This window comes from Charadrius vociferus, unplaced genomic scaffold (assembly GCF_000708025.1).
Source record: "Charadrius vociferus isolate BGI_N301 unplaced genomic scaffold, ASM70802v2 scaffold287, whole genome shotgun sequence".
In the NCBI taxonomy this organism is placed as follows: domain Eukaryota; kingdom Metazoa; phylum Chordata; class Aves; order Charadriiformes; family Charadriidae; genus Charadrius; species Charadrius vociferus.
Window position 1 is genome coordinate 3,164,342 of NW_009649568.1, and position 17,265 is coordinate 3,181,606.

Genomic DNA, 17,265 nt, shown 5'->3' on the forward strand with positions numbered 1-17,265 from the left:
CTTTCATTAAGGCCTTCTAGGAGGTGCACCTTAAATGGCGTGTTTTCTGTACAGCTTCAGTCCCTGTGAGTCTAGTAGAGGCAGTACTAAGGCAGGTTACAGGTTGCAAATATCTTTTCAAAGATGTTTTGGAGACTCGCGTTGCTGTGGTAGATGACTGTTGGATCATTCAGTTAGGAAGGTGGATTGCTTTCACTGATGCAACAGTGGACTCCAGAATTAAGGTACTGACATTGTCACTTGAGTAGATGAATTTGAGGGTGTAAATCATATGTAATCGCTTTCTTCCTGCTGTCTTTTAGGATGAAATTCGCAGAGAGATGGTTTATGTGTATCATTCTTTAAAGAACAGGAGAGAAACTCACATGATGGGGACAGATGATGCTACTAGTGAGGAAGGCACATCACAGGTTTGTTCCCACAACCACACTCCAAAAGCTGCAGGAACAGGATTTCTTGTGCATGCCTTATGTCCTAGCTAGCAAAGCTAATGGCGTGGCTAGAAGTGTCTCTTACATCTGTGTCTTTTAGAACATCCTTTATTAAGGCTATTGGATATGCTAACACATGTTCAGCAGTAGCAGGGATCACTGTGCTTTATATGCCCTGTGTATGCCATGTTGAACCCACGTTAGAGTCTATATCCACTGGAACATACCGCAAGATAAGGGTGTTCATTGTGGGGTGGGTCAGCATTGGGAGTAAACACTTACTAACATGTAACAAGGGAACGTTTTAGACTGTTAATAAGGCTGCAGATAGTTCATCTCCATTCTTACTTGGGTTATGTACAATGTGCTTTTACTCAAATCATAAATACTCCTGACGAGTGGCTGTGAGCTTTGGAACTTCTTTGTTCCCATTTATGATAGTAAGATGCTCTATCTTAGGTCTGTGACCTGAAACATGTCCAGTACAGGTCTGCACAGACACACCGTAGAGGCAAAGCAGAACTCAGCCTGTTCTTGTGTCAGTAATTACAGCAGGGCTTTTTGCCTGGCAGTTACTTGCCTTTTAAGGCAAATTTCATCAGTCCTCTAGAGTACTGAATACGGGTAGCCGAGGTTGTACGCTGGTACCTGTACAGTATGGGCAAATCCCAGAATATACCTCCCTGCCCTTAAAGACTCCAGCTGTGGTAATGTAGGTCCTCTGGGGTTCTGCCAAACTGTGTGCCAGATAGAAAGAAGCTTATATGACCTTTCAAAAAGAACAGGTAGGGTTATGCAATAATGTACATCTAAAGTTATTTCATTCTGCCCTGTGGAAACCACGAGGAAGTCATGCACCCTACCATATAAAGATGTGCTAGAACATCTTAAGAGATTTCAGCTAGCTGCCTATTAAGAAAGTTGGCAGGGTGATATGGCATCTTTTGCAGGATGCTCTCAAATCCCACTGTGGTGTGTGAAAGGAGGACACGTTAGTACCTATAGCCTCATATACTCTTATGTAATAAGGAACATTGCACTTAGCCAAAGGATTTATTTTTTTTAATCCCCTCCCCAGGAGACTCATGGGCTGCGGTTTCCTTTGTCATACTTGGATGCACTGAAGCAGATTTGGAGTAGCAGCACTGTTTATGTTAAAGAGCTTAACCTTACCTCAGATGAAGAGAAAGAAAACCTTGCCTTGTCGCTATGGACTGAATGTTTAATTGAAGTTATTTGATGCTTTTGTGAATTAGCTGCTCCTGTACGTACTATTTCTGGCCATTAAGAGTCTCTTGAGTTCTCTTATTAAATTACTTTTTTATCCATCCAGCCTCTGGTTTGTATTGCTGTCTAACAAAGCATTGCAATATATATACTTTGGCAACTGTTCTTTTTCTTTCCTTAGCTTTGGGGAAATGGGCATTGGGAAAAACAGGTAAGCTGCTTACTGCCCAGTGAGCCACAGCTCCGTGTCTGTGGATGGATGAAGTCACCCACAGTAACACCAGTGCTGTGGTATCCCCTTTCCTCTGCCTTGATGTGGAGGTCATCTAAAGGTATAACATGGAGCAGGCTCCAGGACCTTGAGCACAAACCCGTAACTTGTTTTCACGTGTAAAGTTTACCAGCAAGAAAACCCCTTTGTCTTGTTTGTTTGCCCTGAGAGAATGAAAGCTGCTCAGTAAAAGCTGTGCGTGTTGTTTCCCAAAGGCGGAAGCCTTTGCCCTAGAAACCCCTTTCCTCTCAGATATTGCCACCTCTGGAATAAACAAACCCCCAGCACCAATTTAAATGTGGAAGTATAACCAAACCTGGAACTGCAATCTGTATCTTCAATACTCACTTGAGTGGGTTTTTAGTGCAGTTATTTTAATACTTGAACATTGATATTTAATATGCAAACTAATGTAACAGCACAGTCAGGGGATTCAATATATTTATCCCTTTTTTGTCCACTTGAAAGGAAGCATTTTACAGGAATGCACTTGATGTGCTAAAAACTATTGTTGTGTTTAGTTTGTTTAAAAAGAAACAAACAAGCAAAGGGTTCCTCTTAAAAAAGTTTTATACAATTAAAATATACATGCTTAGCATTTTACATTCGAGATCTCTTAAGTACAAAAGCCTGCTTACTTCGTTATGTAGCACTGCCATACCAAATATGATTTAGTCATTCTTGGTTTAAAAGACTGGAACTTTTTACACAGGCTTTTAAAATTTCCTATGGAAAGCAAGTCACATGTAGACCACTTGATATACTGACTTACATAAAAAAGCTAAACAAGTGCTTTAGTTGGAAAAATATATACATACATTTGAAAATCTGTTACTTAAACAGCAGATTTATGATAATTTTAGAATGTAAAATAGTAAGTGCAAGTAGATAAGGTTTTTTTAAATAGTACTATATAGAACTCCATTTCATACAAAAATAGACATCCATATATTTTATTTCTGTGGCAAACTTAGGGTCATGTGTTTTCATTTGATTGGGGCTGAATCCTGTTTGAATGCACAAATGGAATAGTTACAGCTTTTGGAAACTGAAATACCTGTCTTTAGCTAGCCTAAACTCTTTAAATAATTATAGAAACACATATCCTGAATATACAAATAAGGAAAAAAAAATACTACCTTTTCAACAAAGTAGATTAACTCAGTGATGCTGAAATCAAATGAAGTTACGAGTGATCTAAGGGACTTCTCTTCCACGTTAGGTGTTTGCAGCTCTACAGCCATCTGCAGTTCCTTCTGTATTTGTCAATGGTGAGTGGGGTACATGCTTTTCAAACCTGGAACTGCAGTCCAGTTAAGGTATCTGGCTCTGTCTGTCTCAAGTGATAGCCTGAGGCCGGTTGCATAGTGCTGAAATTGAGGAAACCACTGGCCTGCCAAGGTCTGGACCATTAGTCTAACTCCTCATCCTTTGGGGTAAGATGTACCTGTTGTTGATGAGCCACAGTTAACATGAACATGCAGTTAACGCTGTTCCTTTAACACTGAGCAAGCGTTGCAATGCAGGCTGCTAGCACCTTTGAAAATACACACTATGGTGAATTATTTTCTGAAGGAAGACATGGTGCCAAGACCAAATTACATTGTATTAAATTAACCTATATACATCAAAACAAAATACAGCTAGAGTTAAAATCAATTACTGCTCTAAATGCAGCTAGCCCTTGTAGAAGTCGAGCCTGACCCAGGACCATTTCACTCTTTTGATACATGTAGATATGGCTCCATGTTAAAGGGGACCTTCAGTGATAACTCACAGTTTCATGGGTTGGAAACAGGCCATGGGTCAGCAAAACCAGTTCCTGAATCTGGAAATTTGGTGTTGTTAAAACAAATGAAGACAAAGGCCTACCAGTAACATTAGGGGGGTGAAAGTCAGGCGTTCTCTCCTGCCCCATTTCACACGCTGAGCTGGTAATTCCAGTTCTAAGTGGTCTTTATGAACAAAATAAATTGCATTTTAGCAAGAGATATGATCTGAGCTGCAAGATTGCTTAGAACATACACAGTTTCACTCAGGGCATAAAAGTCCAGCTCAACCTCTTTCAAGCCCATTAGTGCATTCATTCTTCAGTGAGCTTCCATCAGTTTGAAAGGAAGGTGAAGACAACATTTCTAAAGAGCCTTTCTCATATTAGCTCTTGCAGTTCGTATCCCGCAAAACTTACGTGTAGTCTTTTGCATTTACTTTTAATACTTCAGTTGAAGGAACAGTAACTTTCATAGGAGCGGCCTCTAAAGAATCAGTTTCCCTGCAGAAACACATCAGATCAACCTCCCATCTTCCAGATTTGTGCAAAATTCAGTTGGTTTAGGAGTCGGTGCTTGGTACGAAGGAAAGTAGAGAGGAGTTGCTGCTTAAGTTTCCAGTGGTGTGTGACTTCAGTAGTTGGTTTTTTCCCCCCTCTAGGTGTTAATAACCCACACAAGGTCCATCTGTGTGGTGGGTTTTACTCACAATATTTCAATATCCCATTTTTGTGAAAGGTTGTCATCTATTGGCTGATTCATAATGATGTGATTCTTGTCATAATAATTTCCTCCTTAAAACAAAATCATGAAGGAAAAATTTTAAAAAGAAATGCTAAGAAAAGTCTACGCATAATCTTTAAAAAGTGTGATTAAGTAGCAAAATTAGCTGAAAAACAGAAATTCCACTAGGTAGGGGGCCGGTGTCTGCCTCTCTCTGTCTGTCTCCTTGAAATGGTCACTTGTCAGCTTAGGCCCTGAGGAGCTCCGTTAGTTCAAAAGCAGAGTATACCACAAAACGGAGTCCTCACCTGTATCTCTATGCACAGAAACGGCACCTCTAAAGAGATTTGCTTTTGGCAGGTCCTGAGCTCCTGCTACATGCCTGGATTTTTGAGGCATATTGCCATAGTAGAAATGCACAGGTTCAGATACACGTGAGATGATTTGGTGTAGCGTATCCATTTCAACCACAAACTTACGAAGTCCTGAAATAGTTTCTCTCCTTTTAATACATGTAGCATAGAAATGACAGTGCATTTTTTTGTCATTATACCCTAAATAAAAATGCACTAAAAGAAATGTGTTCCAAAGATCTATCAAGTGGTATCTCGCCACCCCAGCCTTCAGCATTGTATTTTGCAGTAACCCAGGCAGCACAGCTTTCTGATACTCTAAGAGTTGCCATCAGTATCGTCGGTTGCATTTAATGGCTTTATAGTAAATATTTATGAGTTAGTAATGGTGGTTAAACTCCTTAGTTGTGGAAGCAAGGAGTGCTCTATTAGTTCAGCATCACAGGGCTGGAAATTCATTATCAGTAGGTCTGAGCTGCAGAGGTCAGATGCGTAAGGGCCAGTAGGGACATTGACTGAAAAGGTTGACGACTTCACCTGTGGGATGTGCCCTTACCCCGGGCTGTAAGCCCTGCAGGGGTGTTAAGCTATCAATTTTCTTTGCCCTTTCATCTGAGAAGATAGCACCACAGAGCCCCCAACCTCACAGCCAGCCACCCCAGTCACTGCCCCACGACCTCTCCCTAAAGCTAAAACCCCAGCGCCAGCAGCATGGCAAACAAATTGTGTGTGAGGAACAGGCATTCTCCATTGAGGTAGTTCTACCATGATGGATAATTAGTAGGACTAGGACTTGAGCAATGACAATTTTAACTCCCATGAAAACATTCGGAGTGAGCACTTTCCTCTTTTTGAGCCATACTGATTCCATGGTTGATTTTCCTTCACCATTTTGTCTTTGTAACTTGCATTTCTTGCCATCAGCACTACTGAACTCCCTCCCTCAAGCAGAATAGTTGATCTGATCAAAACAGACCTCTGCGATCAAAAGAGGAAGGTTCCCCCTGCCCTGTTTTTTCTTGTCCCACTGTCAAGCAATGAGCCATAAACCTAACAGGAAAGACAAGATTCAGTATTTAACCTAAAGTACAAAGAGAGCTGGAATACAGCAATTAATCTTAATCAATATATGCACTTAAAACATGTGAGGGTTAGTTTTTTGTCTGTGGTTTTTTTTTTTTTTAAATACCTTTAATATCAAGCACCAGTTGGTCGCTGAGGTATGAACTGATGGTTCCATTCTCATTGAGTCTCCACTTTTGCCTGTCCTTCCCATGTTCTGCCCAGAGCGCAACCTTGGCCCCAGGCACATCTCTGCCACCAATGACATCCAGGCACGCATTGTTGGCCTGAGGAACAAGAGGAGAAGTAAGATCCAGGCCACAAAGGCTCCGTTTTGTATCTGACTCGTTTCTGTTTCAGGCCCCGAGCATATTGCAGTAATTGTGCCCTAGCTGGCAACAAGTCTGGCAAGCAAGCTACGAACAATCTGTTTGTAGAACAATCTATTCAGCAGTTGGCCAGCTGCTTCATCACAGGTGGTGGTCTTTGTTGCTTCATTATTAATAACAGACTGTCGAGGGCAGCATTAATACAAAATCACCTACAGCCTTTCTTCACATATTACTTTTCAGAGACATTCTTGACTCTTTAGAGGTAATAAAGTTAAACTTGCGACCTTAGACAAAACCAGGTTCCTACTTCCAGGAACGTCAGTCTCATTAGACAGATGCGGAAAGCAGTCCAACCTGCCAAAGCAGACAGATCAAATCTGTCTATACATGGTAGAAGGATGTAGGTGATAAGAATTTTGGTTTAAGATGCATGGGAGAGGCCAAAAGCTATCCTGGTGTTAACGCTAGCCTACAGTAAAAGCAAGAAGTGAAGGTGAAAGGATGGCAGGTGATTCAACCCACCCACTTCCAGCATCTGGAAACTCACCTTGGATTTGAAGAGTCCACGACAGTAGTGCCAGATCTGGGTATTCTTGCCATTGAATGGGGATGCGCACACTGACGTTGCTCTTATATCTGCCAGGCTTCCAGCCACCGTCAGATATTTACCTTGGGCTCGGTTCTTCACTCTGAGGTACACTGCTGGCTGCGATAGTGTGAAGGAAGATGGTTATAACACAGAGATTAAGAAAGTCAACATAAGAATGCCTCCCCCTCCATCTTGTATCAGCTTTCTAAAGTGTATGTTCCGTTTCCAGTTTCAGACGAGGATGTTCAATAACATTTTTATTGGAAACAAACGTGCATGTAAAGCAGCAGTAAGTGTTCTTCACATACAGACAGCTGTAAGCAGCAATGGCAGATAGCTGGGATTTTTTAAATGTATTTATGTCTACAGAACCAATTCCTGCGATATGCAAATATCTCTAATTCAGCATGTTTCACTCATTCCACAAGCTTTTTACTCCCAGTACACAAAACTTACCGAGTGACATATTCAGCAACTTCAGCCCCTGTTAACTGGAAGGTACGGCAGAGTGTTACGCCATTGCTTTTGAACATACATGGAAAACAAGGTTCTAACTTGGCATCCCTGTTTACTCAAAAAATGAGGAGATTTTGTAGGGCTACTCCAGGGGTCAAGCTTTTGCTCTGTTACTCACTGATTTCAGCACAAATAAAGAGTAGTGAGTTATAAAGGGCAGCTCTGCTGGAACCCCAATTCGGGCATAGTTTTTCTGCCAGGAACTTTGAATCTCCTTTTTTTCAATATTAAAACAAACCCTGAGATACAGACAATAAAGCCTCTATCCCACCAAACATCCATAAACTAAGGTGTATTAGTACAGTGTATAGCTATTCTTGACAAGGAAGGGATCATATTATGAAGTCACAGAGCCAAATTCTTGTCTCATTTTGCATAAGTTGCAAATGTTTTGCTTTTTCTTGCAGTACCTCTAACACTGGCAGGCTTGCCTGGTTTTGTAATATTGTAACGGAGACAGAAGTAAGAAATACGAAGTGCACGTTTGTAGAATTACTCTGGTCTCCAAAAAAAAAAAAAACCAAAAAAACCCACACCCATATGCCCACATAGCGTCAAGCACAGGTAGCTGACTGCCCAAACTCAAAGAAGCCCTCACTTTGCAGGATTTAAAACAAACCAAAACCAAACCAAACAAAAAAAAATTGCACAAACCCCAAATGCCAAAGTCCCAGCAAAGTAGCTGAAGTAGGCCTTATAACACTGCTCACTGCTGCAGTGTGAAAAAGGATGCTACCAAATACAAAAGCTCTTCAAATTGCTGGCTGAAGAGAGAATTCTGGTTTTAAGATCAGCACAAATTATTTTCATTATCATTTGCAAAAACAGCCCAAAAGGTATCCTTTGGTAGCTACCGCTTCCAGAGAATTCCATGGCACTGTCAACTTCTTAGACTAACAAATAATTGGGGGGAAAGAAAAAGAGAAATCCTTTACTTTGGGGCATGGGTGGGGGGCAGATAATGCATAGCTAATGCTAAAAATGATTGGTTTTGTTCACTACAACGTTTCTCCAGTTAAATCTAGTGTTTAAAAATAAAGCTGTATTTGTCACTAAGTGGAAACAAGTGGTTCTGTGAGAAGCAGAGCTAAGAAAAACTTTTCCAGGGGGGTTCCTGCTCACAATCCCTGCCCCTCTCCCCTTCCCTTTTCTTAACTGCCCGCATGCTGCCGCCCATCCCACAGCTGCGTGGCGGGGCAGCAGCAACACGTGCTTTGCTTTGGAGCTTATGTGCCTCACTGATTACCTGATGCATCTTGGAAGGGCAGAGAAGCAGAATTGTACCCGCTTTTCCTTGACTGAGGGGCATTTGTCTCAGTCTTGCTTCTCTATCTGCCTTCCACAGAGCTCTTAAGAACTTTGTGGTTTTGAGACCTGAATCTTTGAATGAGACTGAAATCGGCAGTACTTGGGAGTGAGGCAGAGAGGGAAAACCCGGTGGGACCTGCATAAACTTTGCTGCTTTTAGAAATCCAGGCTACGGCACAATAAAATTTGTTCTTGCTTCCATTTATGTTAATTATGAAACAAGCCAATGTAGAATTGGTTTTCTCATTGGTATTGTTGTATGGCAAAAATGTAAAAATAGAGCATCTACAGAACATGCTAATGAGCCATTCAGAAAAACAAAACTTGGCTCTGAGAAACTAGGAATTGTTTCCCTTTAGGAGCCTAATATAGATCTCAGTAACTGCCACTGGAGGAATTTTCTGCTTCGCTAATCTTCCAGCAGGTCCTTCTGGCTGTCATCATTTGGCCTGATTTAAGGAGTACAATGCACGCCATTATACTTAGTGGTACAGCTGATGCTTGTGCACTAATCCCTGTCCAAAAAAAATTATTGTCATACACTGTTACACTACCTGCTTCATAGGACGAAGAGAGCCAATTACTTTCCAGCCGCTGTGTTCATTCCAGTTTGAAATCTCACTGGGCTCCAGCAGAATCTGCTTTCCCAAAAAATTACATCCCTCGTATGCAATCCACCTGGATACAGAAAAGAGAACACGAAAGACAACATGTTAACCATAGCAAAACAAAACTACAGGCTTGTGGTCAGGGCTGTGCTCTTGAAAGCCCCCGAGCATAGTAGTTGTGTATCAAACCTCTATTACCATGCCACAAAAAGCCTTTGATTTCAGAGGTTTAACTGTTTTGTGTCTAAATTAAGACCTGTTTTCTGTTTGTCTACCTGAAACTTGTAAACTCTCCCCCCCTAGCCTTTTTTTCACCACAAATATGAGAACATCTGCATGAACCCAGATGGGAATAATGCAGGTTTCAGCGGACATGCGTTAGGAAACTAAAGCCACACACCAGACTGAATTACTTCCAGCTTTGCCTGGCTGTACATATTAATTATGAGAGGATATTGTCCAATGGTTTCTTTTGTTACAGTAAAGCTTTTTATAGCTATTCCACTTGTCTGAAAGCGCATACAAAATATTTACTCCAAAACCTATACACTGCTGTAACAGACTTTCCTGTAGCAAATATATCTGAGCCGTGTACATTGTTGAATCCTTTAGCTCAGTGTTAAAGCACCGGCACATACAGACCCCTTGTTATCTGGGTGTCTGCTCAGTAAATACCGGGTTGCTGCTTACAAAGGCAGCCTCAGGATCACAGATGGGTTTTGTTTATATCAATAGGACGTTGTTGTGCAGACACTGAATCCCAAACGCTTGACTCATTAACTCGGCTGAACACAAAGCAAATACTGGTTTCCCCACGTTACCTGTTTTACAGGTCAGCTGCCAAGAACATGAGGGATGGCTGCACTAAGTCAATGAAAAAACAGCCACAAACAGTGCTCACCGCACCTGTAATTGACTTTCCCCATTGCACCTCATTTGGAGAAACTGACAGCCAGCCTTGCTCAGGACTCCACGGAGGCTGAAGCGTGCCAACTGTGAACTGCCTCCTAATGAGGTTGAATCCCTGTTTCTTCAAATTAAGTCCCATACCTCCTGACTAACAGGTATTCAGAGCAGCCTGGCCACCACTGTCTAACACACTCCTGACTTTTTTCTTGCAATGTTTTTCTGTCAAGTCACTCAGAATTCACTTTTAACATTGTTCTGGGAGCATCAAACAGTCCCTGCAGTTTCAAAGCAGACATACATAGGAACCGGACAGGGGACAGACAGGGACAGATGGTTACAGTATCATAGAATGGTTTAGGTTGGAAGGGCCCTTGAAGATCATCTAGTCCCACCCCCCCTGCCATGGGCAGGGACACCTCCCACCAGACCAGGTTGCTCAAAGCTCCATCCAGCCTGGCCTTGAACACCTCCAGGGATGGGGCAGCCACAGCTTCTCTGGGCAACCTGTGCCAGTGCCTCACCACCCTCACAGTGAAAATTTGTTTCCTCAAACCTAATCTAAATCTACTCTCTTCCAGTTTGAAGCCATTCCCCTTTGTCCTATCACTACAGGCCCCTGTAAAAAGTCCTTCCCCAGCTCTCCTGTAGGCCCCCTTTAGGTACTGGGAGGCTGCTATAAGGTCTCCCTGGTAATAACCACATGAAGCCAGGCTGGGCTTCTGGCATTCCGCGACACAGACAAAACACATCTCGGCTCTCAGGCAGACCCACAGCCTCCGCTGTGCCATCTTTCCCCCACCTTCGAGTTCCTCAGACCCCAGCCCCATTTGCCAAGCCCCAGTCCAGGCTAGTGCCATTTCTGACCGAGGTGGTCACTTGGCTCAGGAAGGATCCTTGTACCTAAGCCATCAGTATGTTTACATAAATCTCTTGTCATTTGTCTAAAGCTGACAGTAGGCTTTTGGGGCAAGGAGCCAAAAAGCCTCTAAATCGGCCTTCCCGAACTCTTGATCACAGACAAGGCAAACAAACCCTCTAGGACATCCCACAGACTTCTCATGATCACCTGCCACCCTCAGCTTTTAGCCTACCTATCTGCAGCGTGGGATGGGGACAGGCTGTGGAGGTCTGTTTCCTCACGTGACAAGGAGCTCAGAGGAAGCCCAGCCATTCTGCCCCGACCCCTCCCAGAGACGGGGAACCAGCTAACCTGGCTGGGATACCCAGAAATGACCAGGAAGTGGGGGAAAGGGCCAACTGTTGTCCTCGCTCTCCTGTGCTTTTTTACCCATGTGCTCCCAAAGCCATCACCCTTCCTTTACAGCCAACTGCACGGGCAAAGTGATTTAATTTCCAGTTCCGCACTCTGAGAGGGCAAAGAAAGCTCACAGAGACATTCCCCAACAGGACACACTTTAGACTGTAACACCTCCACAGAGGTGTGAAGATTTACACACTCCCACCAGAAATAAATCAGATGTTCCTCCCAGAGAAGGCCTTTCCTCCTCCACCCTAGCACAGATCATGGGCAATGAGGGTATGCTGTTCTCAGCCTCAAACAGCAGCTGCTTGCCACTCTCACCTGGGGCACCTCAAGGTAACAGCAGCACGCGATCACTCACTCTGTATATTTTCAGCAGGGGCTCAGGATGGAAGTGGCACAGATGGTTGGGACTAGAATTCATAGTGAACTGGCAAAGCTCTGTGGGGAAGCTTGTATTCACTAGGGGCCCACAGCTAAAGTCAACTGCCACTGACGGCTCTTAAAGAAAGGGAGGTTCAATCCTTAACCAACCTTTCAAGAAAACACTTGTGAAATTCCTGCAAGAAAACGGTCCACGGTGCTCTGGAGCATTAGCTATGTTAGGCTTAGCCTTTGTACCAACCTCAAAGAATCAGAGGAGTGCTCAGCAGCGTTATCACAGACATCCACAGAAGGGTTTTGACTTCTAGGTGGTAACAGACTAGATGTGTTTGAAAAATTCACCAGAAGAGTAACAACAGAGATATACCTAAGCGTGAACAGTCTACACTAATTCCTTGCCCAATTAGTTCAAATTTTGCATGGTTTTGGATCTCTCAAGAAAATTACAGCCTTGTCTATGTGAAAAAGTTGGGAAAAGGTTAAAAATAAACACAATAAATGCGTGTCACATTAGAAGAGCAGTTTCCAGCCAGTCTCAGTTACAGGAGGAGACTCTGCAAGGTATTTGTTGCTGCTGTGGATGTGGAGGCTGAAAACCTGTCCAAGAGAGAATACTTGAGAGTTTTTCCAAAAGGTGAAAGGAGAAGACACAGAAGAGGTTACAAGGTCACTTCTGCAGATGCAAAATGGTTTTCACAGAAGACCTTGAGTGTGTATTCACCCTCAAGGAGGGGGGTTAAACTAATACCAGAAGCAAATTACTGTTCCAGCTGTCAGATCCGCCCCGAGCTTCTCTCAGAAGCTGCTGCCTCTTTGTCAGCTGATCAGCATGTCAAGCTTCAGTGAACCACTGCCGTGGTTTATGTTAAATCACTGCACTTTACAGGTGGTATTTTATAGCTAGTTAATAAAGGCAGTCTGAGTTTACCTTTGTAAGTCAGCAATCAAAACTTAGTTACTTTTGGTTCCTGGTTTGAACAACAGGCTCTATTGTTCATTACTTACAGGGATATAAGGATGTTTCTTACGGGGGAAATATAACCTCTGCCCAGAACTTTTGTTCATTTTGAGTCCTGAGACAAAAAGTGGGTCTAGCATTCAACCGCATTTTTGTATTTTATATTGTCTCAAAATAAAAGTTAGAACGTAAAACTTATCCTATGAAAAAAGCAGTAACTGGGAGAAAATGCATGCTCGGTATTAGCTCCTATAATGCAAAGCTGACAAGACTATTTCTCCCATACTTACAATCCACTTCTCACCCATACAGACTGAGTGTAAAAATGAAGGTCCTCATTCAAAACAGAATTGACAGGTTCACTGAAGTTCAGCTCTCTGCCCTTGCAGCATTCCAGAGCGAACAGACTGATGGAGGGCTCAGCAAAAACCTGGGGGGGTAGGAGAAAAAAAAAAAAAAAGCAAAGTTTTAGTTTTATCAGGAATAGTCTAACTTCAGTTGTTAGGTATGATGCGCACATTTGCCCACTTCAGTTTAATTTCCGCATGCTTTTAGGTTAGATCATGCTCCCTCAGCAAATGTAACAGCAAGGACAAAAAAAATGTGCATCCATCAACAAAGCACACAGAGCTGAAACACACTGGATTTATCAGTGGCTTTGTCATCACCGTATAGTGCCCCACTGACACAGGCCAGACACAGCGAGTCGCTTCGAGATGCAGAGGCCTCTGCATTTGAAAAATCTCCTTTTGATCTGATTTGTATGATCAGGGCCTTGATTCCTTTTCATAAATCCAGTTTATTTATTTATTGATGGAACACGTTACAGCAGTAGTTTTCATGGTGACCTGCAGATTGCATCTAAAGTAGTGAGGCAAATCGCAAGTCTATTGTCCATAGAATTTAATGAGCAGTGGTTGGAAAAAATCTTAGGGATATGCAAATTGGAAAAGCTTAAACACATCAGAACTCAGAAGTTCTCCATTTTTAACAGACATTCCTATTTTTCTTCTCACAATCTTGAAGAAATAGCATAATTAGGAACGCCTTCAACCTCATTTAGAATTGCAACATTTTTCATTTAGTGTGCTTTTCTACAGTTGAGAGATTGCCTATGAAAGCAAATAAAAGGATCAGTTTGCACGAAAATGTGGTACAGCTGTAAGATCAGCAGAAAAGCACAGAAGGAGCAGATTTAAATATGCGAAGTCTGTGCCTTTGTACAAGGAACACTTGTACAATTTTGCAGCATTTTTAACCTAAAACCATAAGGGAAGTATAGTAACCAAAATCATAAGCACTTGTCATTTATATCTTGATGCAGCTGGTAAAGGAAGAGGGAATACGTCTGAACAACTGCTTCAATTAGCAGCCTCTCCAAGGAAGTCACCTTGTTCTTCAGAGATGTTACCCCGAGATAGCTGGCCCAGGCAAAAGGTAGGATTTCTTGTCCAGCAAAGACATGGCCTCAGGTGGAATGAATGAAACAAAATCTTGAATTAAAGTTGACACAGGCACTGAGTAATTAAGAGAACTTAACTTTCATGTTTGAAGAGGCACATGTATTGTAGTGAAGTGTCTCTGAAGAGCTCAGTGGTGATTCAGGACTTACGAATTTACTGGCACTGACTCAGTGCACTTGGTATGTAACTGGTTGTTCAAATCCTGCCTCAGAGAAATTGCTTTCCTCTGCTGACCAGTGCAGGGACAATGTAAGTCATGCAACACTGCACGGACAGGGAATTTGCTGAGACATTTTAAAGAAGAGCCTGGGATCATTCGCATGGAGAGGTTTTGAAAGCCCACTGCACTCCAAAAAAACTAACATTACAAACCAGAAAGAGATTAAAACCCATACCGTTTTTATTTCGGAATGTCTGTTCTTCCCACCTGCCTTCTGCTGGATGAGGTGGGTCAAATTTACAGTGTGTGTTTAAAGGCTTGCTTTGAAATCTAGACCAGCAGACCTAGTGCAGGCAGCTACTTCTCAGGTTGTTTTGGTCAGCAATGCAGTAGCATCGTGCTCAAGTTTGCCAGAGCCTACTCTCTTGGCACTGGCTTTCACCTGACTGGAGACCAGAAGCCATGTCCAGAGCAGGTCCAACAGGGAAAAATTTCACAAGTGCATTAGTAAGCATGAGAAACACCATTTGGCATCCTTGTTGCTAGACATTGTTACCAAAGCCTAAAATTTATCCTGCTGTTGCAATATTCAGTATGTTACGAGACAGAGATGCTGTACTAGATGGACAAGTCAGCTGATCCCGCATATCCATTTATATGCCAAGAATCAGAACAGCATATTGGTGGAGTCAATTAAAATTACTCTAGCTCTCATGTGATTAAGACTGTTTGAGCTTCATGGGCCTGAGAAAGCCCTGTCTGGTTGCTCAGAGTCCCACCCAGCCTGTCGCTACGCAGCAGACGTTGCATCAATGAAACACAAACACAACCAATCACAAGGACCGATGCCACCTCTCCAGTGAGACCTCAGCAGGACTCCAGTGATCTTGGCACAGACGTGAAACACAGAAAAAGAAAACATGCTGCTGTCTCAAGCACTGAAGCGCTCATATTTCCATAACCATATATAGAGCAATGAGCTGATTACTCACTTTATATATACCGTTTTATACCAACAGCTGGCAGCAGTGACTTGGCCTGGCTTTTTTCTCTGATTTTGTTTTCATAGCTCCATGGAAACTACCAACAGTAAAAAACAAGGTTTTGAGGCTGTGCTGTTACGCTTACTACAGAGGCATCTTGCTCCCACCCTTCCTTGCAGAAGGCTGAGGTGCACTTTCACCCATTTTCAGGCTGAAGTGTGATCACTGATAGGTAAGTGAGACTGACAAAGTCAGTTTTCTTCACCAAGGCCCAATCCTGACAGGCCAGGGAGGAACGGAGCTCTCCGAGAGCCAGAGGAAGGGCAACCGGGCAGAGAATACAAGAGGGGACAACCTCGGATTGTGGCGTTGCTTTAGGTGGACCCCAGTCCCCGATTTCAAAAGGTGAGCTAAAGACATCTGCATTTACCCACAACTGGCAAATCATTGCCATATCTAGGTCAGGATTACCTTAGCTTCCTTTTGTAGTTATTTCAAGGAAAATGCCTGAAATGCCCTCCTTTGGGGAAAGCTTGCCAATTGCAAGAATGACAAAGCACTAAAGAATTACTTGGGCTGATCTTTGCGAGTTAAGGAACTAATTGCCTTGCTTAAACCAGCACCAATAAAGTTTCAAGAGGTTTTACTTGTCCTGTTTTTTAATGCCAGTGTTCAGGAAGAAACTTGAAGAGATTTAATATATTCAAGAGGCCGGTGATTAAGGAAGGCTATATTTACATAGCATTTCAAGATATAAGCAGCCTTGTGAACTGTTAAATACAGTGACGTTCTTTACTTAACAGGTGTGGTAGTCTATGGCTAATACAGCACGTGATGGCATGAAAATGACACAGCTTTTTTCCCTCCCCACTGTGTAATTTCAGGGGCTGAAAGGCAAGCCGTGGAAATCCACATACTAAAAATCTCTAACACAGTTCAACTCAGCTCTGGCTTTCCCTTCAATGACTTCCACCTTTTTTTTTAAACAGAGAGAAGCTGTACACTACAAACTCTGCACAATTCAAAACAGAATTTTATACTTCACCAGTTCAGAAAAAATGCAATGCATGCCTGAAGCGTTAGACATCAAACAAAGATCAGTGCGAGATGAGCTTCCTTTCAAATGCCTTTGGTTCCCAGTGCAAGGCTCAGGTGCTTGACCCACTGAAAAGCCATAGTTTACAGACACAAAGTAGCTAACAAAAACGTGCTACAACACTGCGCAAGTGAACTTGCACACATGCTTATAATAAAAACAAGTATAATTTTAGCTATGGATAACATACGGATAATTTTTCATTATGAATGTTGTTAAAATTATTACTAATTACTAAAAGCCCTTTTGAGACAGGCTCACCCCAAAACGTATTTTTCCTTGCACTTTTTTTTGCAAACTTAGATTTTACAAACTTTGACGGGAAAGCCTAATAAAGCCAAAGAAAGAAATCCACAGGGCCAGACTAAAGCATGACTGTAACCCACTCATGGCAAGGGCTGGTACACTTCCCCACTTCGCGTCCCTGCTGACCCGCTGCTATGCGAACAACATTCGCCAGAGCCTTAACTGGAGGAGCCTCACAGCTGTACTACAACATCCTTGGAAAAATCTTTACTCTTCAGTCTTGGGTAACTCATCATTTACAACTGTCTTTACTGAAGCTGCGCTCGCCTGGCTACACCCTTCAGTGTGGGAAGGATGCCCAGCTGAGGAAGATGAATACAGTTCTGGATGACAGTAACACCCCCGGTCCAGTCCCAGCTACACAAAATGACTCATTGCCTGGCCCTGGGAAACACCGATTAATTTTTGTATCTGATTTCATTATTTGCCTCACAGCAATGCTGGGGAGATTAGTTAACACCTATATTTAACTTAGAAAAGATAATAAAATATAGAAATACAGGAAATATCATTATCGATCAGAGCAAGAATAAGGAATGCCTCAAAAGAAAAAGAA

General features: G+C 42.5%; 2 protein-coding genes across 4 annotated transcripts in view; one reads left to right on the forward strand and one right to left on the reverse strand.

The window, feature by feature from the left end:
• MINA (MYC induced nuclear antigen) overlaps positions 1-1,763 on the forward strand; it is a 13,958-nt gene extending 12,195 nt beyond the window's left edge. For 2 of the 3 annotated variants that reach the window (XM_009890100.1, XM_009890099.1), the window contains exons 8-9: positions 303-383; positions 1,510-1,671. In XM_009890100.1, the coding sequence (XP_009888402.1) occupies positions 303-383; positions 1,510-1,671 (243 nt within the window). Of the gene's footprint in view, positions 1-302; positions 411-1,509 lie in introns of all 3 variants that reach the window. The other variant, XM_009890098.1, reaches the window with a different exon arrangement.
• Positions 1,764-4,357: 2,594 nt separating this feature from the next.
• Positions 4,358-17,265, reverse strand: part of CRYBG3 (beta-gamma crystallin domain containing 3) — a 62,997-nt gene continuing 50,089 nt past the window's right edge. The window contains exons 17-21 of the mRNA XM_009890120.1: positions 12,992-13,131; positions 9,136-9,259; positions 6,716-6,874; positions 5,964-6,123; positions 4,358-4,492 (exon numbers count right to left, since the gene is read on the reverse strand). Coding sequence (XP_009888422.1) covers positions 4,404-4,492; positions 5,964-6,123; positions 6,716-6,874; positions 9,136-9,259; positions 12,992-13,131 — 672 coding nt within the window. The 3' untranslated portion in view covers positions 4,358-4,403. The remainder of the gene's footprint in view (positions 4,493-5,963; positions 6,124-6,715; positions 6,875-9,135; positions 9,260-12,991; positions 13,132-17,265) is intronic.